The 22,865-nt window shown below is 41.9% G+C and overlaps 1 protein-coding gene across 2 annotated transcripts in view; it reads left to right on the top strand.

Annotated features, from left to right (window-relative positions):
- The window catches only part of PHF21B (PHD finger protein 21B), a 169,390-nt gene that overhangs the window by 128,188 nt on the left and 18,337 nt on the right, over positions 1 to 22,865 (top strand). For both annotated transcript variants that reach the window (XM_086743676.1, XM_086743583.1), the window contains 3 exons: positions 13,759 to 14,109; positions 15,895 to 16,017; positions 21,305 to 21,356. In XM_086743676.1, the coding sequence (XP_086599802.1) occupies positions 13,759 to 14,109; positions 15,895 to 16,017; positions 21,305 to 21,356 (526 nt within the window). The remainder of the gene's footprint in view (positions 1 to 13,758; positions 14,110 to 15,894; positions 16,018 to 21,304; positions 21,357 to 22,865) is intronic.

Below are 22,865 nucleotides of genomic sequence, written 5' to 3'. Positions count from 1 at the left end.
CAGGAGCCGCATTACTCCTCCCTCTCCTTTTTCACTGATCTTGGCGTCTGCAGCCGTTCCTCTCACAAGAAATGATTCACAACAAGCTGGCAGATGCCTCTCAGGATCTTTTTACACCTCATTCACTTCTCATCTCCTCTCCACTTCTTGCAGCCGGGCTGAGCTTAGTCAGGCCTGGTTGGCCCTCCGGCGAGAGGCCAGAGGGTGAGGCCTGCAAGGCCCACAAGGCTCACGCCTCCCCCTCTCTGCCCCCTGGTCAGCGTCTTCACATCATCTCTTTTTTTTTTTTCCTCTGTTTTCCCCTTCTTAAATACGTTATCACAGAGATGTTATCACGGGACATTCTGTTGTCTATTGGCTCGGCCCTGGCCAGCAGCAGGTCTGCCCTAGGCCCGGCTGAGTCCACCAGACAAAGGGGAAACAACTTCTAGCAGTTTCCTACAGAAGCTGCAACCCTAGCCCCCCTCCCACTATATAAAACCAAAACAGCATACAAGCAGCAAGGCATCAACCTGATCTCTCTGCAAAGCTGCCTTACGTCTGCCAGGTAGGGCAGTGTCCAGCACCACAAGGTAAAGTGTGTTTTGTGTTGGTGCTTTGGACAGAAGGGACACAGATAGACACACACACACACTCAAAAAGCAACCCCACACAGGACAGTCACCTCCACTTTTAGCTCTTCCCTGGGATGGGCTTAACACCTCATGGGAAGTGGGCAAAGTGCTTCAGCCTCTGTGAGCTCTCCCCTGCTCTCTGGCTCATGTTCCCAAAGCAGATTTTCCACACAAACAGCTGAAAGCCACTCAACCCAGTGGGATTCCCGCTGCGTTGTGCTGGGTGGGGAATGAAAGATTGTGGTGAGCACGCTCATGGTGGGATGTGAACAATCACTGTCAAATGCTCTGGCAGGGTAGGATGGCTGCTGGCAGCTCTCTGTCTGCTCCCTGCAGATTCACTGATGCAAACTGTGCTTTCTTCTTTCGCCCATGGCTGAGATGCGTGGCAGTGCCCCTCACCTGCCTGAGTAAAGACAAAAGGGTTCCAGTTGGGAACCATGTCCCCATCTGTCAAGCACAGGCTGGGGCATGAAAACAAAGTAAGGAGTAACAGGCTGTGCAAACAGCATTTCCTTAGATGGGGGATCTGCCTGCTCGCAGAATCTCTCTGCTCCGGGGGATCTGCCTTTGCTCTAGAGGGCTCATCTCGTTCACGCACATGAGCAAGAAGTCTCCTCCTACAACTCATCCTGATGGGTGGCCAGCCGTCCTTACCGTCTGCCCATGGCGCACCAAGAGACACGTGGAACTGGTCAATGGACCTGCTGGGGCTGAGAGCTCAGCAGCAGCCTCTCTCCTCTCCCACTAGCGCTTCTCCCGCTAGTCCTGAGTAGGGACCAAAACTCTGGAAATGTCCTCTCCCATCCAACTCTGAACTTGGAGGCTTTCACACCACAAAGCCAGCAGAGACAACCACTGACATTTCTCTCAATGCCCATTACCTCCTTCACCCAGAGGCACTTCCCACCTCCCCCTGCCTTGGGCATGTTTGCAGCGCTCCAGCTCAGCTTGCTGTAGTGAAGTCAAATCCACGGGAAGAAAACCAAGTGCGGTCCCTGGGCATGTGCCATTAGCCATGCGCAAGTTTATTGCCCTTCAAAGCTCCTCAGTGTGCACAACCAGGCTTTCTCTAAAGACTGCACCGTTACACCCACCCATTACTAGCCAAAACCGAGTATGCCTGGCAATCATCTAGTTTCATGCCCCAAAAAACAAAGCAACACACAAGTAGTAGGTAGACTTGCCATTTACTTTCAAAAAACACAACAGAAACAAGTTTTAAAATTATTTATTGGAACACAACAGCAACAGAACTGTCAGATTTTTTTTTAAAGGTGAAATTAGAAACATTCAAGAAGCAGACAAACACAACTCAAAACAAACTAAGACCTATTAGCCTGTGCAAACAGCGCTTGCTTCAACAGAGGATCTCCCTGTGCCAGAGAATCTGCCTGCTCCAGGGGATCTGCCTGTGCTGGCAGATCAGCCTTTGCTCCACAGGTCTTGTTCCATTCACGCAGACCAGCAGGACGTCTCCTCCACCAATGCTACCTGAGGGGTGGCCCATCATCCTTGTCAGTCTGCCCATGTTCCTCCAAGATGCACAGGGAAACAATCAACAGATCCACTGGGGCTGAGAGCTCAGCGGCAGCACTCTCCGTTTTCCTCTCCACATCTTTAAGAAACAGATAAATGCAACAGGTAACACAACAATTGTGCATCAGGCAAAAAAGAGTTTCCTCAATTCATAAATAGAATGGACACAAACCACACAAATCCAAGTTAGAAGAAACCGGCTCGGCCAAAGGCGTTCCATCTGCCCAGGGGTCAGTCTCCACCGAGGGGCTTGGATGCACCAGGGGGGCTGGCATCACTCGAGTGGGACTGCCCCGTCCACGCAGGCGAGCCACAAGTCCCTTCCACCAACTCCTCCTGATGGGTGTCTGGCTGTCCTCGTCAATCTGCCCATGCTCCACCGAGACAGGAGGCCAATTGGTCAACGGCTCCGCTGGGACTGAGAGCCTGGCGATAGCACCTTCTCTCATCTCCACGTCTTTAAGAAACAGATAAATGCAACAGGTAACACAACAATTGTGCATCAGGCAAAAAAAGGGTTTCCTCAATTCATAAACAGAATGGACACAAACCACACAAATCCAAGTTAGAAGAAACCGGCTCGGCCAAAGGCGTTCCATCTGCCCAGGGGTCAGTCTCCACCGAGGGGCTTGGATGCACCAGGGGGGCTGGCAGCACTCGAGTGGGATTGCCCCGTCCACGCAGGCGAGCCACAAGTCCCTTCCACCCATTCCTCCTGGCAGATGGCTGGTCAGCCTCGTCAATCTGCTCACGCTCCAGCAAGACAGGAGGCCAATTGGTCAGTGGATTCGCTGTGGCTGAGAGCTCAGCGGCAGCACATTCTTTCCTCTCCACATCTTTAAGAAACAGATAAATGCAACAGGTAACACAAAACAATTGCGCATCAGGCAAAAAAGAGTTTCCTCAATTCATAAATAGAATGGACACAAACCATACAAATCCAAGTTAGAAGAAACCGGCTCGGCCAAAGGTGTTCCATCTGCCCAGGGGTCAGTCTCCACGGAGGGGCTTGGATGCACCAGGGGGGCTGGCATCACTCGAGCGGGATTGCCCCGTCCACGCAGGCGAGCCACAAGTCCCTTCCACCAACTCCTCCTGACGGGTAGCTGGTCAGCCTCGTCAATCTGCCCACGCTCCACCAAGACAGGTGGCCAATCGGCCAATGGATCTGCTGGGGCTGAGAGCTCAGCAGCAGCAGCCTGTCTCCTCTCCCACTCAAGCTCCTCCCGCCAGCTCGTGTTGGGAAGCAGGAACCGGACGTGCTTGGGTGGGCTCTTCCTCTGCCCTTCTTTACGCAGCATGGCTACCAAGGCTCCCCAGAGATGCAGATGCTGTGCGGGTGACGACACAGGACACAGGGAAGGCGTGCAAGTGCTCCTACAGCTCCTGCGATGCAGGAACCGGAGAGCCACCTCTCTCGCCTCTTTCCACCTCCGCGCTCAATGGAGGAGCGCGGCCAACTGCCACGGAAGTCCCACAGACAACATCTACCCACAGGCGCCATGGAAACAGAACCGGAACCAAGGAACTCTTCTGCTCAAGGCCTCTGCTGCAGGGCAAGGATGAAGCTTGAACTCACCTTTACAAACCACAGAATCCCCCTGGGAAAACCATCACAAAGTACCTGCAAGCCCAAATTACTCAAAAACCAGTCATTCGTCTCCCATCAAGAGTCACCATCTCTGGAGACGTGTAGCTGTGGTGCTTAGGGACATGGTTTAGTGGTGCAGTTGGCAGTGTTAGGTTTACGGTTGGACTTGATGACCTTGAAGTTCTTTTCCAATCTAAATGATTCTGTGATTCTATGATTCTATGTTAGCCTGGTTTCCCTATTTGCCCCATCCTTTCCTGCTCTTCACTGGCATTATCCATCATGACTCTTCCAAGGGGAAAGAATCGCCTCTCCATCTCTGCACTATCTGTTGTCCTCAGGGGCTCAGTGCAATGGGATTTCCCAGTGGGTCCGCCCTATGCCCAGCCAAGTCCACTGAGCAAAGGGGAACAACTTCCAGCAGCTTCTTACAGAAGCTACCACTGTACCATCCCCCCACCCCCAAAAATAAAACCAGAACACTGTTCTTTGAATGGAAGATTTTAAATGAAACTGTGAAGATATTAAAATAAACTTTCCCTTTTGTTGTGAGTTATTTGGGCCCAATCCAATTCTCATTCAAATTAATGGAGAGACTACGGTGATTTGAATAGCAGTTAAATCAGATTAGAATGCTGTTTCCCTGACCTTTTCCAGTCCTGGTTGAAGGCAGGGCTTGAGGTGGCTTTGCTCATGGTGCTCCTGAATACAGTAGAGCAGAGAGTCGTGTAGCAGATGCCCGCAGTGGAACTGTCACAGAGGTTAGTGGAGAAAAGGAACAGGTACGCACACTCACTTCAGATGAAAGTGTGTGTTTTTCAATCGACTCTAGCAGTTCTGCTGTCACGTGCTGCTTATTTTTTATCTTCTGGAGTGATTTTAATCTGCATAATTTAGTAGGGTCTGAATTTGGTCACTGGGCTGCAGGCTGCTTTGGGACAGAGACTGTTTAGTTACCCTGTATTTGTTCATCACTGGGTACCATGTGAGCCCAGCCAGAGACTGGTCTTCAGATGCTGCTAAAACTTAAATGCACGTTCTCATTTTTAAAACTTCTTGTCATTGTTCTCATAAGCACAGTTCCACTGATAGCTGCTGATTCTCCTCACGTGTGTACCAAAACAAACCGCTATTCCTGGCTTCCCCAGTGACAGGGCCTCTGGAAGATTTCTTGAAAGGAAAATGAGTCCTACAGACAGAACGCAAGTTGTATGATGCCACTGTGTACTGTAGAAGAAATTTGTTAACAGATCAGTCTATGCAGGGCCTCTCTCTGTTTGCATCATAAGTCTAAAAAAAAAAAGTCATTATTTTTAAGTGTAATGTGTTAAGACTGTGTGTAGCCATTAGAAAGTGGAGAAATATTACTAAATGGAAGCCAGCCTTTTGTGAAACTAGAAAAGAAGCTAACAGATATACATGTTTGTATAAAAAGTTACACAGAATTGTGCAATGGAGAGACAAAAGCCCTTTATTGTTTGTTTGAGTAAGGAATAATTGAATTGGGTAAAGTCGTTATGACAATATCAGAGGAGAAAAGGACTGTAATCCCCTAAGGGATGTCATGCACCTTTCTGCTATACAACCCTCTGCTCTTCCAGGGGGATGTGTTGGAATGCTTGTGGAGGAGAAGAGAGATAATCTAATTCAAGGTAGCTTAATCAGCATGGCGTATGACCAAGCTAAGGGTTTTGCAACAGTATTTAATATTCATTGACTGTATGCACGCAGAAAACGGAAGCAAAATTGCTTTTTCAAAAGAAAGATTTGCAGAGGCCTGCCTGAAAATGCAACCCTTGGTAAATATAGTTGCTAATCTGTTTTATTCTGTATAAGCTCTATATAAGTTTTTATACTGTGCTTGTCACTGTATTTGAAGCACCTTCCGGTAATGTGTTAAGCACAAAGATTAACATCTGTTGTAAGGTATTTCTTCTCTCATCCTTTCCCTTTGGGAAGAAGTTTGTGCAGCTGAGAGTTCTGGTTAGGGTTCCTTTTTATCAGTTTGCTTATATTTAATAGGCATGCTCCTATGAATTGGATGCCACTGTATATTTCTGTCAGGGGAGTATAATATAGAAAATGTTTATTTAGAAAGTGATGAGGTTTATGCCCTTGATTTGTAAAGAAGAAGGTTGAGACGCCTGCCTATGTGAGCATTAGCCTTGTTATAGAAGCTCCTCGCACCGGAGACGCACAACCATTTTGGCATTTCATTCAAAGTCTTTACAGGGACAGCTTTGAAGATTAGGATGAAAGCACGATACTTTGTTGAAAAGCCTGTGGGAATCTCACTTATGCACTAGTGGTTGGATTTGATAGGTAGCCTGTGTTGCTGAGAGAGGCACGGGCTTGTTGGAGCATCTGGAGTGCTCCGTGGTATGTATTTTGCACTGCTGTAGTACAGCCAAGACAGGTGAAGGTATGGTGGGGTAAGAACTGTTCCTTGTGGATAGTGCTATGCCAGAGGTTGGCAGTGACAAGAAATCTCGTCTTCCTGCAGTATGGACAAAGGTGAACGCGTATGGCCTATCAAGGGCAGACTACACCCAGATGCAATTTTTCTGGAGTACCTCCCTTTGTTATCTCTGCTTTTCTAAATTTCAGTGTCAGTTGTCTTTTCTTAATGAGAGAACTGATCCAGGATGGTGGGGAAGGAGAAGCAGAACTGGCTGTTACTGATGCTCAGGTCCTTCAGGTCTAATCAGTGTCATGAACATTTAGAAAAGGACCTCCATGGAAGTCAGATTTCCATGACAGTCTGCATATAGAAGCCTAAAGTATCCATACAACCCTCCAGATTCAAGTAATTTTAACACCTGACATGGTACATTTTTCCTAGGTGAAAACTCTCACGTTTCTCCACATCAAATGCTGCTTTGCAGAATATCTCTCCACTCTTGGCATTTGCATCCATGCAAATGATGTGGCTTCAGATCTATGTCTGGCTTGGATCTGGACTCTGCTGTGTCTCAGTCTCTGTGCCGATTGTACAACCTTGTGGTAGGCCTCTGGCTCAATGACAGGCGTATCGGAAAGTTTTCTCTGTCTGCAGTACCTCAGCAGAGGCTTGGAGGAGTTCGTTGCACTGCTTCCTGTCCCTAAAACCTTCTTTTTCATCCCCTATTGCCTGAGCTTTTTGTGTGCTTCCATTTCGCTCAGGGTGCCAGTAAACAGAAATTATTCTTGCCATTGTTTTTATTATTACTTTGTCTTTCAAGTTTTTTTGCTATTGGGTCGTCAATGAGTAGAGGGTGGGCAAATCATTATGATGTGCTGCTGCTGTTGTCTAGAAGCAGGAAAAGCTTTTAAAGTGATGGACAGTACAAAGCAGTGACATCCATGGTCTTTAAAGTGACACCAGAGTTTGAGTTCAGTGCATGCCCAGCTGTGAGGATTAGTCCAGAGTTTGCTTATGAAAGTGTACGAATAGGAGGAAAGCAGACAGATGTTCACTCGTTTGTGCCTAAAGGCTTCGTGGACACTTTATATTTAAATTGAGGTAAGTTAATCATAGATGAGTATCTGCAAGAGAAAGAAGCTGACTTGTAATGCTGAAAAGAGTAGAAATAGAAGTAAGTTATTGACTGGTGTGTATAATCAGAGTCTAGCTTTTATATTTCCATTGTAATCCTGAACAATAAGGATTAAATTCTTTCCTCAGAGGCACATAGATATCTGCATGTTCAAGAACAGAATCATTGTGCAGAAGAAAAAAAAAGCAGAAATCCGTGTCAACTTCAACCTCTACTTGTTATTTTTTGGAATAATATTGATTTTAATTTGCTGGTTTAATGGTAGTTTTCCCCTTTGCAAATGGAAAAGAGCCACTTAATGAATCATCAACTCAATAGCAGCAATGCCAAACCAGGAAATAGAGTATAGCTGAGGAGAAAATGTACGTTTCATTAGCAAAAGTCAGTCAAATTCCTGTGAAAATACAGTTTTGTGTTCAAAACATTGATAACATTTTTAATAAAGAACTCCCACGTGACTGCCTTATGCCAACATCCACAAAAAGCAGAGCTGGTGGATTCCCACACAAACATCCCTCTCAGCAAAACATCTAGTTCTCTAGTATTAAGCAAAGCTGAAGGAGAAGAAAATCTAAATGAAATAGCTTTGTCTTCTTAAAAATTGCCCAGGGATTATATTATCTGTGTGTCATCTTTGCACTAAAGTTGGCTATCTGTGACTAACAAATCGAAATACCAAAGCACAGTAAGTACACAGGCCAGTGGAAAATAGCTGATATTTTGAATATGTGTGAAAATACCACGGAGTCATTCTTGGGTTGCACGGCATGTAAAATGAGAGACTAGGGTTCATTTTGAGGTGGCAACTTTCTGGCCTTACTGAAGTCTATTCAAATTCGCTGTTGGTTTCAGTCACATTAAGATTTCTTCCCTGGTCCTCACTGTCCAGAGCGGCAGGATTGGAAACGTGGGCTGGAGAAGTCGCTTGGGTTTTGCCCTGCGTTTCGTATCATTCTTCTGTGGCTCCCCAGGCTAATACTCCAGTTTGATGCTATGGAGAGGCTTACGTTGTATGTGGACACAGGGTTCACCGAATTGGCTCATCTTGCCTGGAGTTTCCTCATGATGCACACTTCCTTAACTTCCTTTTAATGTAACTTCCTTTTAATCAAAGGGAAAGAAGAAAAGTCACATGTGTTTTAAAATCTTCCACGTGTGACAAGAAAATAGACTTGTGTTTATTTTGTCTGTGGTCTCAGGCTGAGCTGAAGAGTATAGGAGCTTATCAGGAGAGGAACCAAGAATCAGGCAAGCTGGGAAGACTTGTGTTCAGGTCAGCTGGGCAACCTGGGTTTTAGGGTGTGTCATTGCTGTAAAGTTACGCAGAACCTTTTCTTTTGCGGAATGTTTATTGATTAAAAAAAAAGAAGAGGGAGAGAGTCAGTTCTCAGCTGGCATCTACAGACACAGCTTTACTGAAGTCAGTGTGCATCTGTTCATTCTGATGAAGGATATAATTACCCCATATTGCACTCGTTTTATCAGCCATTGCTAATGTTTTCTGTGTGATCCTCTAAAGCTTTTCAAGAATGAAAGCTCTGTCTGCTGCTCCCAGCACTTTGCCTCTGTGACATATGAATTGTGCCAAATCCATTTTGAGTTTTTGTTTTTAAGCTCCGAGTACAAGGGTGAAGTGAAAATAAAGTGTGAATAATGGTCTTTCTCTCAAAGGCAATGTGATATTGCGTTGAGCTGAAAAATTTACTCTCGTACAGATCGGCCCTGCCAGTATGAAGGGCTGATTGATGCTGAGCACGATCCAGCTGATATCTGATACTGGGGAGGGGAAAGGCTCCTCAGTGTTGCTGACAAAGCTCTAACAAGATCCAGGGACTGGAAGCTGAAATTAGGCAAATTCACCCTCGCAATAAAATGCCAGTCATGAGCATAATAAAATATTGTAACAGTTTATTGGGGCTCGTGATGAATTAATCGTTAAGAAGTCTTTTGCATTTTCTTTTAAAATCAGTTTTCGATTTCCAGAAGAAATTCTATGGCCAGTCTGTGAGCTGGAGGATCATGGTGATCCCTTTTGGTTTTGTAATTGAAGTGCACTTGTTAACATCCCCTCATAAGGAGAACAGATTTACCAGAACTACCCTTAACCAATTCTCATAGAATCTGCAGATCTGCACAGAGATTACTGTTCTAGTTAAATCCTGTCCTTTAGGACTCCATAAGATTGCCCACAGAGATGAGAGGAATTGTGTGCTTTCCTTCCCTTCTCCTCCTTTTCCCCTTGTCTGGGTCGGATCTTGAGGGCTTATTTTGTAAGAGTTTTTCTTCTTTACCTTCTTTTTCTTTCCAACAGCGTGGGAGCAGCTCACTGGATGGGATGTAGCTCAGGAAATAGATTGCCCATGATCACAGTTGCCTTTGTCAATGGTGACACATGTCAGGCTGTCCCACCTCCGCCACTCCACAGTTCGTTCACCTCTGCAGTATTCGACACTTTGTGCTCTTCAGAGCTGGTGTGATGTTTCGGTGTTATGGAAGACTTTGGACTTCGTATAGGGACATCTGGATGGAGCTCAGTCATACAGGATATACAAGAGGTCACGTTAGTTACAGCACCTGATTCCCTCCTGATCTGAAACTCTCTAAAATATATCAAATTAGAGGTTGCTGAACAAAAGAGCACTCTGCGCATTTCACAGGATTGGGGTCCCTGTTATTTTACTGTCTGAAAAGCAGACAGCCCCCACCTAGTGAATTCTCAGATCTGGGAATTTATTTTTCAACGGTGTGCTCACCTGCAGTCTATTCCAGAAGTACCAGGGCTGTCTGAATATTGCTGCCTAAAATAAAATGTTTCTGTTATTGTGGGCATTGAGGAAACTCAAGAACAACACGGGTTTGTGGAATCATTATATTCAGGAAGAATTTAGAGCCCTGGTAGTATCACATTCTGTTTTGACAGCTGTCAGAAGTTACATGAAAGATATTTGGGGAGAGGAGGGTTGAGCTGCAGGAGAATTGTTGCTTGCAGCACTCGCCAACAGTTGCAGTTTTCACTTGGTAACATACATGCTGTCTGTTATTCTTTCTCTTTTCTTCTCCTTTGCTAAACTTCTGTGCCTTTTATTTCTGTGGCTCTTGTCATGGGGACCAGTGTCATCCAGCCTGTGCTACTTTCAGTAGAAACCAGCTTTTTGATACTTTGCATGTGAAATGCAGTCCGTGCCCTGCCCTAGTTTTTCTCCAGATCTTTTGTGGTGACTGTCAACTTCCAAACTTCTGCTAGTGCCACTGTCCTCCTTTCATCTCCCAAATTTAAGCTACAGTTTGGCCGTGAGGAAAATTGAAATTACACTAGCTCTTTCCTTCATTTTTTTTCCTTCCCAGCTGTCACCATTTATTCTCACAGGTTACTGTAGCAGTTTGGTTTTTAACGTGAAACTCTGCTAAAGGTCTTTCACTTGGCTGTTCATTAACTGCTTACACTTAGCATTTATATTTAAAGGGGGATGTTCATAGGCGTTAGAGCACAGGGGGCTTCTGTGCTTGCTTTCTGTTTTGTATTCATGCCTACGGGCTGTAGAAATAAACTTTATTTTAACTCATTCTAGCTTTAACTCAGGAGCACCTGAAACTTTTTCTGTAGTCAACCCTTTTCATTATTCCATAATTGGAAATAAATACGCTCTCACAACGGTCGCTGAATTTGCCAGCAAATTTGCAGGGGCTTAGGCTATGAAGACCGCTATACCTCCTTTATATCACACGGTGGCAGAAAACACCCGGCATATCTCCTTGTGCTCTGCTAGTTTGGTAAGTGGTATCTGATATTTCAGTATGCAGCCCTTTATAGAGGCTATTTTACTTTGGAAAATTAAGTCTGTTAAATTGTCTGTGCAGGAAGAGCTTATTTTATTGCAAAGTGATATGCATTCATCCACAGCTTGCAGAATGTGCATTAAGGGTGTGTATGGGATTCATTGAAGTATTACATCTGACAGTCTATATATATATGTAATAGTGTAGAAAAGATAATTATATAGCTGGAATATATATAGTCATTTAGTTTTAATTAGGCTTTTGATTAAATATAAAAGTGCGATTAAGAGTGACTGATACAGTAGATCCTGGTAGACTACATGACAGTTTTTGGCTAGAAAAACGCCTGAGCCAATTTTTTGTGAGACTTAATTTTTTCCTAAAGATCTCAGTGACTGTTCTATTGAATCTTTGATCTGAACTACTCTTTATTCTCTCTGTCTCTCTCTTTATCTGTAATATGTGCTTATCTGTGTATTTACAGTATTTCTGTTGGTAACAGATGTTATATTGACTTACAAGAAAATTATTTTGTTTTAAGGAGAGCTGGTAAAATTTAGATGTTAGCCAAACAGCTAAGAATTAAATTTGGTTTTTTTTTAGCCATGGTAATACATTTTAAGTGTGTGTTGCCAAGCTTCTCAGACTTTTTTTTCTGAATAACAATACTATTTCTGTGAGCATGTCTCTGAGCACATAAGCATGAGTATTTTGTTCAAGGCTTATATAAGATATAACATGAGAGGGAAAGGATATTATTATGAAAGCATAGAAGTAGATATTACAAGATCTGCTTTTACAACTGACTCTGATACAGACATAAACAAGTTGCTTTAAGTATCATGTCTTCTATTGCAGTGAGCTGTTGTTTTTGTTAGAAGCCTTGGTTTTGCCAAATGCCTGGGCCAAGATGGGTTTAAATCAATCCTCTGTGCACTACTTTTGAAAATAAGACCATTAACTAATTATGGATATGAAGCTAATTATAGACTCCTCTCTTAAACAACTTGGCCAGGGTATTTGTATGGTATCTTAACTAAATCAATCAAATCATCATTACGTAAAGTGATTGGATAGAGGAAAAAAAGCAGAAACCCTTTCAGTTACTGTCAGCATATCTTGAATAGTCATGGTTTACAGTTTTGTATCATTTCACAGTGGGTCTCTGAGGCCCGTGACTCCGCTGTTGTGAGCCGAACGTGGTGGCTTCTTGGCTTTGTCATGAATCTGCTGCTGGACCTGGGGCAAACTGGGAGCTCTTCTTCGGCCCTGCTTCCTCTTTCCCTTTCCATCTACCTTGGTTGCTGACAATTTAGACTCTCCAGAGCAGGACTGTGCCTCTAATTCACGTTTGCACTATTTGTAGGCGTTAGGATCCTGTTGGCGATTGAGGGCTGAGTTACCAAACCACGAAGAGCTCGCAATACATGCGTTGCAGTGCGTAATATTCGCTGCCGGGACAAGCAGGTGCGGCTCCTCGTCGACGTGACAGAGAATGCTGGCCAGCCTTGAGAGCTGATTTTTCTGCACATCAGTAAATCCCTGCATTTTCATTAAATTGCTTACTTAGGCTCAAGATTGAAGTCAGTGTCATGGGAAGGGCTCCTGTAGACTGCTGCGCAGTGACACAGGCAGCTGCTTCCCGTGTCTGTCGGTTACAACTTGTCATTTGTTTCACAGGATGGAAGGTGCGAGAAGTGACAGGACGAAATAAGCACAGAGGAAACTGACTGTTTTATGTGGCCGTGTTAACGAATGAGCTGGGAGTGAAGTTAACTTCATGTGAAGCAGTTTAAATTATTTATTTTCAATCCTGGGACTGTACTTAACACGTTGTTAAGGCAGAGCCATGTTGACAGGATGACGCTAATTACCCCACTGGAAACGCATCACATTAGCTGGAAACAGTTGTTCAGAACTATCATTCATGGCTCTGGGTAAAGCCGCAGCCTTCACACATCTTGGCAAACAGTTTCCCCCTCCATCCATGGAAATTCCTTCTGCATCCCCCCGCAGCTGCAAACTAGCTCTTTACTCAGAGCAACAAAATACGAAGTTCGATGATTATGGGTTTCTTTTTTCCACCCCTTCTCTTTTTCTTTTTCTTTTTTTTTTTTTTTTAATGAGATGAGTGATTGCGTGATTGATCTCCTCTCCATTAGACATGGCACATCTTAAAAATGTGAGGATCTTCATTCACTGATCCACCAGTATAAATGCATACGCTTACTCTTCCTAATGCTTTCTTCCTAATACTCATTCCTAAATGCTTTCTCACAACTCCCTTAATGATTCAGTTCCTACTCCTTAATTCATAGCCAGACTGTTGTGTCCTTCAGAACAGGAAATTGCTGCATCTGGCATTTCCATTATTTGCAAAGTTTTTGGCTTAAACATCGCTACTGAGAACTGGATGTGACTTGAGCAGCATCTTTGTGGATATGTCCTAATAAAAGTGAGGAATTGACTTTTTCCTCCCTTCTTGTTCAGCATTGCAGTGAGTTAAGGACTCCAAAATGACTCAGCTTAGGAGTGCTGGGAATGTATCTACAAGTACATGAATGCCCGGCTACTTTACATGATATGTTTCTAGATGTTCCTGTTCCATGGTTCAAGATTCTACTGGGAGAGCGCATGTTTGCAGTATTTGCTCATTTCGGTGTGAGGCTGCGCCTAATGACATCTAACTCTCTGTTTGTAGGTTAGGCCAAAGACCCTGATTCCAGACAGCCTCCCTATCTCCCCGTGCAGAGACCAGCCTTCCAAGCAGCCTCCTACCTTCCAGAAGGCGACTGTAGTCAGCATCAAAAACCCCAGCCCTGCCCTCCCGACAGCCAACAACACCGTCAGCCATGTACAGACGCCTAACAGCCAGTCACAAAGTGTCACTGAGTCCACGGCTATTTCATCACCTCTGAGCGGTGCAGGTGTGGCGTACGCCATCATTTCCACCTCCCCCAACAATGCAACTCCTATCAGCACCAGCGCGACTGTCTCTGTGGTCAACGATAGCATTAAAGTGCAACCACTCCTCATTAGTGCCGACAACAAGGTAGGTTCTACTTTTCCTGGCATTTTTTTTTCTGGTTCTCAAACACAGGAATTACGTTGCAGATGTAAGCAGAATATTCCCCTGGGAATGAAAAGCCCTGTACAGAGTGATGTCAGTAGTTCCTTTTGAAGAAAATAATCAGGAAGTGATGGGAAAATTCTTAAGGGAACACATGAATGCTAGTAGGCCTTTATCTGTGTACGTGCATATTTTTTAGGAGGAACAAAATGCAGCATGATGTAGCCCAACATTAATGGGACCATATGATCTTCCATTTCCTTAAACCAATCCTCTCTAATAATATCCTTGAATTCTGTGCAGGCTCGAATTTCCTGTGGACTCCCTCTTCAATTTTACAGTGATATTAGTTATATTGACTGACCCCAGGGGAGTGTATCAAATAATCAGGCATTCCCTTCTACACTTTCCAGGGGAGACCAAATGAAATGAGAGCTCAAGGTTTCAGAACTGATCAGCAGATGGAAAAAATCAAGTTATTAATTACTTGTTTCCTCTTTGTACTGCTTTTCAGCTTTGAAATGCAAGAACTTCACCACTCACTGCAGAAACAGATTCAATAAAGGCTGCCAATGTACCCAGCAGACATTCACTGTGATTTGCTACTGAGATCCTGCTACTTTGGGTCTTGTTGGCAGCACAGGTTCCCATACAGTGCTAAAAAAGAATACAGGATGTAAGATGGCTTTTGAGGTAAATAGAAGCAGGCATCTCTTCCCCACTTCTCTAACATAATTTATTTTTCTCTTACTTATGCTGGCTGCTGGTTAAGAAAACCATGTATTTTTATGCTCTTGAATCTTCTAGAGACTAAGTTGAGATAAAGTAGCTAACAAATTAAATAACATTGATTGAAAGTTAGCAACTAAATAGATTTAAAAGGCCCGGTGTTCAAATCCAATAACCTTCATCAAGAAGGTGAGCTTGGGAACGTCTTCCACAGTCCTTCATGAAGTTTTGATTATGTGTATAAAGTCATATTTGTAGTTCTGTGCTCAGAAATTGTCCTTCATTCTTTTTAGTTTAATAGCTTCTGCGATAATGATATCTGCACTGTGTCAATCTGTGTCAATTACCACTGTGTGGTAATTCAAATACCAGCAGCTGGATATACTAATATGCATGCATGTGTAAGAGATCTGTGTAGTAATTCCTATAGGTTCTAAACCAGAATTCATTTTAATTTAAAACACATATAGTTTATTTTGTTTATGCAAAATAGGACATCCACTGCTCATAACACGTAAATGCTGAAGACTGAACTCTGGTCTCAGTTACATGAGTAGTGCTGAGGACTATCTTCTTTCCCATCCACCTTTACTTACTCTGAAATAACACTGGTGTGACTGAGATCAGGCTGTGGTTTTAAATGTGTAGTAATCCCATCTCTTCCACCTGTAAGCAAAATAAAGTCAAAGGAAAGACTTTAAAATCACCAACAATATGAGTGCTAAAGCTAGGCTGCTGAGTCAGCTTCAGAAGTCCTCTAAATAGAAAGTATCCTAATTTTCAGAGGCACTGATCAAGTGGTTCCCTTAGGCTGCAGTATCTTTATAATGCACCAATAAAAATTAATTTTTAGAAACTTAATTGTGGATTTAGAAGCCTAACCTAGGTATCGATTTTTTTATATTTTTGGCTTGTGACTTGCATTTGTTGTCCATAGGGATATCGACTAACCCTTAAAATAAGAATCAAAGGTATCAGGTAGAAAAATCCAGTTTCTTATAGTGAATTCTCTTCTTCTATTTGTACGTTGTCTTTTAGGTTATCATTATTCAGCCTCAAGTCCAAACCCAGACAGAAAGTAAAGTGGAGACAAAGAAACCTCCTGAAGAGTCAGCTCAGGGACCCCCTGCTACCAAAAAGAAAAAAGAGGAAAATCCAGAGGTGATATTTTTTTCTTTTTTTTTTTTAAATAAATGACCTACAGTATGGTTAACTTACGGGAGTAAATTCTAAACATTTTTCTGTGTGCATACGTAACTACTGCGTTTGGGCTCATGGTTCTGCCAGCTGTTCATCTCTCTATCCAATTGCTGCAATCAAGGTGAGGTGCTCTGATGTTTGCATCATTCAAACCTTCCAGTGTCACAAAATGTAAGAATTGTACGTCTCATAATAATCTAGGCCCCTTGCGTGGGTATAGCTGCATTTCTTGTGAAAGGTGTATACAAGCTTAAGATACTTTCTTTTATGTTATCAAATATATAACACTGGGTTTACAGGCTGTGCGCATGAAGTTGTATTAACATTTCTTTTGTAAACTGAGCTTTTACATCTTCTTTGTAATGAATCTTGTATTTTTTAGATTGTGTTTAACAATGCAGTTTCTTGCATTTGCTGTGTACATGGTTGGACTAGATGACCTTTAAAGGTCCCTTCCAACCCTAATGATTCTATGATTCTGTGTCTTCCTATGTGTACACAGATTCTTTCTAGTCTGAAATACATTAAAATCCTTTAAATTGAGTAAGAGAGCAGAAAGCAGGTTATAAGATAAAATATCTTTCGTGAACTATATTTGCGATGTAAATTAAAAATACAAATCAGAAGTTCTTGTAGAAATGGAGTCTCTCTTCAACAGGCATTTAGGGTTTTGACTAGATCTGTTCTCATTAGACTGTGTGTACATTTGAGGCAATTTGAGAAGTAATACAAACTGAATCCATTTCAGTTGTGGAAATGCTCATGTGAGCTGAGCATTAACCTTACTAGTCTAATAAATGTGTAGCATGAAAGCATCCTTGGAGCTGTAGGTTTAGGAGGATTATCACAATATAAATTTATAATGTTACTTGAGACATGAGAGTTGTCATTTGTTTTACCATTTTAAGAGGTTCATATAGTTAAAACAGTGTTATGGGTAAATAGTGGCTTTTAGCCTAGAATATCACAGCTTTATGCAGAAGCTCTGCAGAACTACACTTAGGAAACCTCTCAAGTTTAAAATCTGACCTTCATATGAATCTTCATTGCCACTGAATGACGGGACTGTAGGGACCTGTTTTCTTTAGGGAGATATTTCTGAAAGATTGTTTATTGTGTAGCACCTTATGGGTGGAAGGGCTAGGACATCCTGCTTAAAAACAGAATGCTGGAAGAAACATCCATTTTTCTTTGCCTGCAACTTATCCCCACGGAAAGAATATTGAGCAAAAATCTTCCAGAGAGATGCAGGAAGAGACCAGGGGACTGGGCACACTTTTTGGTATAGCATTCATAAATTCAATGAGCTTTTCATTAAATTGCTAACTAGAATATCCTGACTATCTTTTTTTGTAACCAAGAATATTGTTCCTACCGTGTGTACTGGCGGTCTCAGCAAGCACAATTTTCTGGGTAGGATGCTGAAGCTATGCCGTTAAGTATGACGATTCTTTCATAGATTTGTTTCACGGCCGTAAACATGTAGGTCTAGAGTTAATTTCTTTTGTTCTTTGAAAGTAAACTTTAGTTGATTATCATGTATTTATGCAATTAGTATAATTAGAACTAACAGCGTAATTAGTGTAAATACATGTAATGACATAAATAGAACATGTAATTACAAAATGAAATGGTTTTGTAAAAATCTTTGTTTTGCTTCATGAAAAGACATACTGCGCATTTCTAAAAGCACTCATGGCTTTTGAACAGATGATTAAATTTAAGGAAAAGAGTAACAAGGATACTATGATATTTTTAAGAAGAAAATAAGCACTCTAGGCCCTTCTCTTCACACCTTTATTTATCTTCAAAGCACAAAACTGAGGCAGGAACTCCAGTATGGCTCTACATAAATGTTAGTTGTGACAGACTGGGATTTAACAAATTAAATTTAAAATTTAAAACAAATAAACCAGAAATCACCAGACTTACCAGTAACCAGAAATCTCACATGCAGTTACTGAGCATACCTGAACAAACAGAAGAGGCTGAGGATAATTACTGTCTTCTGTTCCTGGCTTAGTCATTCTGCCGGGAAGGGGTGAAGTGGATCCTGGACACAGCTCCCTGCAACGTGTGTGGCTTTTGCATGAGCTAGGAATTTCTCCTTTCCCAAATATGCCATCATTATGCTAAAACAAACCTCCTTGCATCCACCATCTTGCAGCCAGGATACCTGGACGCCTGGCTGTGGAGTGGCTTTCCCAGAAGCAGGATGGAGGGCCTGGGCCACCCAGGATGTCGCAGGTCCGGTGGTCAGAGCCCTCTCCTGGGATATAAGCCATCAGGGTTTGTTCCTTCCAGAGCTGAAGAGGGTCTGGAGGAGTGGGCCACCCTCTCCCTGCCGTCAGCAGGGCTCTGCTGGGAATGGAGGCCAATAACTGCCCGTCTAGTGATGGATCTTCTCCCACCAGAATGACTTCTGCAAGGAAATGAAGGAATTACACAAGGGAGCTGCTCCTCTGGGGAGCAAGTGCCTGGGGGCTTGGGGTTTGGTTTTGTTTTTTTTTTTTTCTTAAAAGGACCTGAGTTCAGCACAGAAAGAAACAGAATTCCACCCGAAATGTTCAGCTTTTTAAAAAGTTTATATTAGTAAAATTTTATATTTCTGGCAACATTTTCCAGGACATTCTAGCAGTTTTTTGTTTAAAAGAAAAATTACTGCTATAAATGTTGGTTATTTAGCTAACAGTATTTTTAATCCCACCTAAGACGGCAACTGAGACACATTGCAATTGTGAACTAAATGCTAGTGTTAGGCCTGAATTGGAAATCTGGAGAAGCTGAAGCCTCAGTTTTGTGGATTCCTGCACAGAGGAGAAACAATATCCTCTGTGGTATTTGAAATAAAAGACTTGCAAGTGGAAGTAGTATTTTGAGTTGAATCCAACGATCTACATGACTGTGAAATAGCAAAACCCATAAAAACAAATAGAGAGTTAATATAACATGCTTGTTAAAAAGAATATAGCTTCTACTGGGATTTTTTAAAAAGAAACCGTCTTTCAAATATCTATAAAAGCTAACCCTTCCTGTGTTTAATAGTGAGATAATTATCAAGTCCATTTGTGAAGACTCTTCATACATTAAGCAAGTATGCTGTCATTACATTTAATTAGAAATGTATTCAAATAGTTTTAGTATGAAGAGAGGAAATTGTTTATTGAACATTCCAGTACTCAAATGATTTTAGTTTAGATGTCAGAAAATCTATGCTCCCCTAAAGTTTAATCTCTGGGTAATATAGGCATTCTTCGCTCCATTGGGAAAATACAATCGCACATGAACCGTTCCAGCTTTCTGATTCTATACCTAAATGTTGTTAGGGCACCAAGATTCTGCCACGAACTTACTTTTTGTTGGGAGTGAGGTAAAGCTTGTAATTCTACTCAGTTGACTATTATTTTTCTCAGATCGGCACAGTGGATCTCACATCAAATATTCATCTTTCCCTTTAGGTGTGGAGCCCTCACTGTGTCTAGATGGTGTTTTAGATGTGTAAGGAGTGAATGTTACTGAAATCAAGGTCTGACATGCAAATGCACACACGTGCTTGTCATTACCGCAGTTACGGAAGGCAGAAATATAGCGTGGATATATCTAAACTGCCAGTGATGAGATTTGACATCACCATTTTTTAATGTACAGGGAGAATTACATACTAGGAGACTGTGGAAGAAAAATATTCCTGTCTTATGATGTTGTTAGTTCACCTGTTTGACAGAGGTATTTTCACATACATAAGAGGGATGTAAGTGTCCAATCCTGACCCTCAGGTTTTAAAGAATCCACCCTATAGCTAGATCTTTCCATCTGCAAAATAAGCATGTGCTTGCTTTCACAATTTCACTGTGTGAAAGTCAGAATTGCAAAGGAAATTGTAGTTCTGATGACTTACTAGTTGATTTTATCCTGAACTAACAGGAAAAGTTTTTTCATGAAACTTCACAGTGAAAAGTCTTTTCACAAAACAAGAAGGTCAAACTCATTTTGACTTGGAAGTGTTGAAATGTATTCTGCTGACACTTCTTTGATTGAAAAAGAATATTTTGACCTTCTACTGCTTAAACATTGTATTTTAGTTTGATCTAAATCTACACATTTTATTTTGGGTGAGTATGATAATTGCATCTTCCTGTGGTCTTTGGATACTTTATCGGAGTTGAATTGTGGGCTTTGCTTGCTTGGATTTCCTAATAGCTTGGGTTTCGTAGTCAGATTGTCTCTCCTGTGGAATTGCACCTTGTGAAAATGCCACACAGGTAACATGATGCAACAAGATTGTGCAGCACAGCAGAAAGAGGAAGAGATCCCCAAGGCCCCACAGTACCACAGATGTGACTCAAAAGCAAGGACTTCAGTTCAGTTTGGGCTTGGAACAGCACAGCAGAATTTCAGTTTTCCATCAAAAAGATGGAATAAAAGCTTCAGCAACACTTTTTCCACAAAGAAAAATTTCCTAATGAAAAATCACTGTCAGATAATTTAGAATCTGCTCTAGTACTTGCTCTATTACTGCATCGGCATGTTTCGAAGATTTGTTAGTATGTAGATGTGTTTTGCGCATATATAGGGTACAAGAGTTCTGAGTAGTATTTTAGATCAGGTTCTTCACTGCAAAATATGTTTGCCACTGTCAGGTGTTTGTTCACTCCCCATTGATGGAGAATATTGGATCAGTGTACCTCTTCATAATTTGTGCACATAATATTATTTCTGTAACATGGGAAGAGAAATTTCTGAAAGTTTTTTTGAGGGGAAGGGACTTTCAATATGCTTCTGATGACTTGTTTAGTGTTGTAAAGTTCAGTGGAAGTGTATTATATTTTACTTTATACAGCTTGCTCACACCCAATAAAAGCAGTACCATGTCCAGATAGTAATAATAATAAACAATTACTTCTCTAAATAGTGGAGAAATAAAGCAGTTAACAAAATGAAATGGAATTGATGGAATTGACTGAATTTTGATCATGTGCTGTATAAAATCAGTAGTCATACAGCATTGACTTCGTAAGTCTCTGAACTGGTAAAGTTCATATAGTTAGACAAGTGGGACGTGACTGACCAGGCATATCTGAAGCAAATCTCCAATTAAAGTTCTTTGTATTACTATGCATTCAAACAAGTTACATTTCTAAAAGACCTTTACTGGGTTTATTCTGTCAATGCTAGATTTATTTAAATGCTTACTTCTACCATGATTGTTATAGCAGAAAAATCTAACCCTTGTTTACTTTTTCCTTAGAAAATTGCCTTCATGGTGGCATTAGGACTGGTTACAACAGAACATTTGGAAGGTAAGATGGCATATGTTGTTTCACAGTTTAGTTTTTGACTGAAATGTTTTCTCTTGACTGCTCTGCAGTTCCTCTCTGCAGCCAGGAGGAATTGGTGATTTTGTCCTCTGAAGGGCAATGAAAAATCAGGTGAAATGTTATCTATGCACAATTGTGCTTTTCAGCCTCAAAATAATGGGTCATCTTATTTTGCTCTGCCTGCCATCACATTGCACAGCTTGAGGGGCCTAAGAACTGTCTCTGCAGCCAGCACCAGCTGGCTTGGCATAAGCTGGCATTTGGGCTCACTCAGTCATCATAGTGCTTTAAAGGATATTAACAACTGGAGGATGATAGTAAAGCAGAAAGCCTGCAAAGGCTCTGACCAGCACTAATCTGGTTGAAGAATCAGCGAGGTTCAAAGACATATGCCCAGGTCCTCTGTAGCAAGCATGCCCTCTCTCTTTCCCTATTTGAGATGGACTTTCATTTTTTGAGTTAATTATCTATGATCTCTAGAGTTCCACAGAATAATGTGTAAAATAGTGAAAATCTGGCATTTATTTTATGAGATTTTAAGCAAATTAGAAAACTACCTCGCACAAAGACTTCCTTCCTTCCATTTCCCCCCATTTAGCCAAAACTTGCAGCCTGATCCTGCTTTTGTGTGAGAGCTGCTAGCATGCCTTCCTACGCTTCTGAATATGAGTTCAAACAAATATTGCACATAAACTAAATGCAGTCACATACTGTTCAGTTTACTTTTTCAACCTTCCAAAAATACCTTGCCAGAGTTAGCAGATTTGTACCTTTCTTTGCCTCAGCTTTGTCTTTCTGAAAACATAGATGAAAACAAATTTGCCAGTGGTGTGAGATGAGTTGGGGATTTCTTGTCGGAGTGGATTAGTTCTCATGGATAGAGAAGATACAGCTGTTTTTAAGAAAAAGTCTACATGTTGATGTGTTTTAGTCACATGCTCAGCTAACAGAAGTTGTTGTGGTTCCACAGGTATAAGGAGAAAAATCTGGTATCTCTGTCAGCTGACAATGATTCTTGATCACAAAAAATGTTAATGATAATTGGCATTTACTGCCCATCCCATGGACCATCATCAGCAAAATACTTAGGAATTCCAGTGCACTGAGTTTAAGTTTTACATACTTCAGAGTTAGGCATATGCTTATATACCTTGCTGAGTCAAGAGATATCTACCATTTTACAGCTTGATTTATTTTTAGGAAGATTCCCTGTTTTGGTTTTAAGAGAGGTTGTGAAACAGGAAGCAAATAGCATCTTAATTGTAAGGTCTTCTCAATATATGCAGCAGGTTTTCTGTGGGTCTTCTTGCCTTTTTTCAGTGTCTTTCCTCTTTAAATCTGCATTTTAGAAAATTATTTAATGTCCCAGTGACTGAGAATTTGAAAGCAGTTTAAAGAAACTTTAAGCCATCAGCATTTTTAATCCCTTAATGGTAATGGATTGAAATGGAAATTTAAAAGCTACAGCAATTTTGGGAGAAGATTTATAAT

This window comes from Chlamydotis macqueenii, chromosome 1 (genome assembly GCF_036417535.1).
Source record: "Chlamydotis macqueenii isolate bChlMac1 chromosome 1, bChlMac1.mat, whole genome shotgun sequence".
Lineage (NCBI taxonomy): Eukaryota > Metazoa > Chordata > Aves > Otidiformes > Otididae > Chlamydotis > Chlamydotis macqueenii.
Note: the sequence above shows the minus strand (reverse complement) of the source record. Positions and strands in the feature narration are given on the sequence as shown.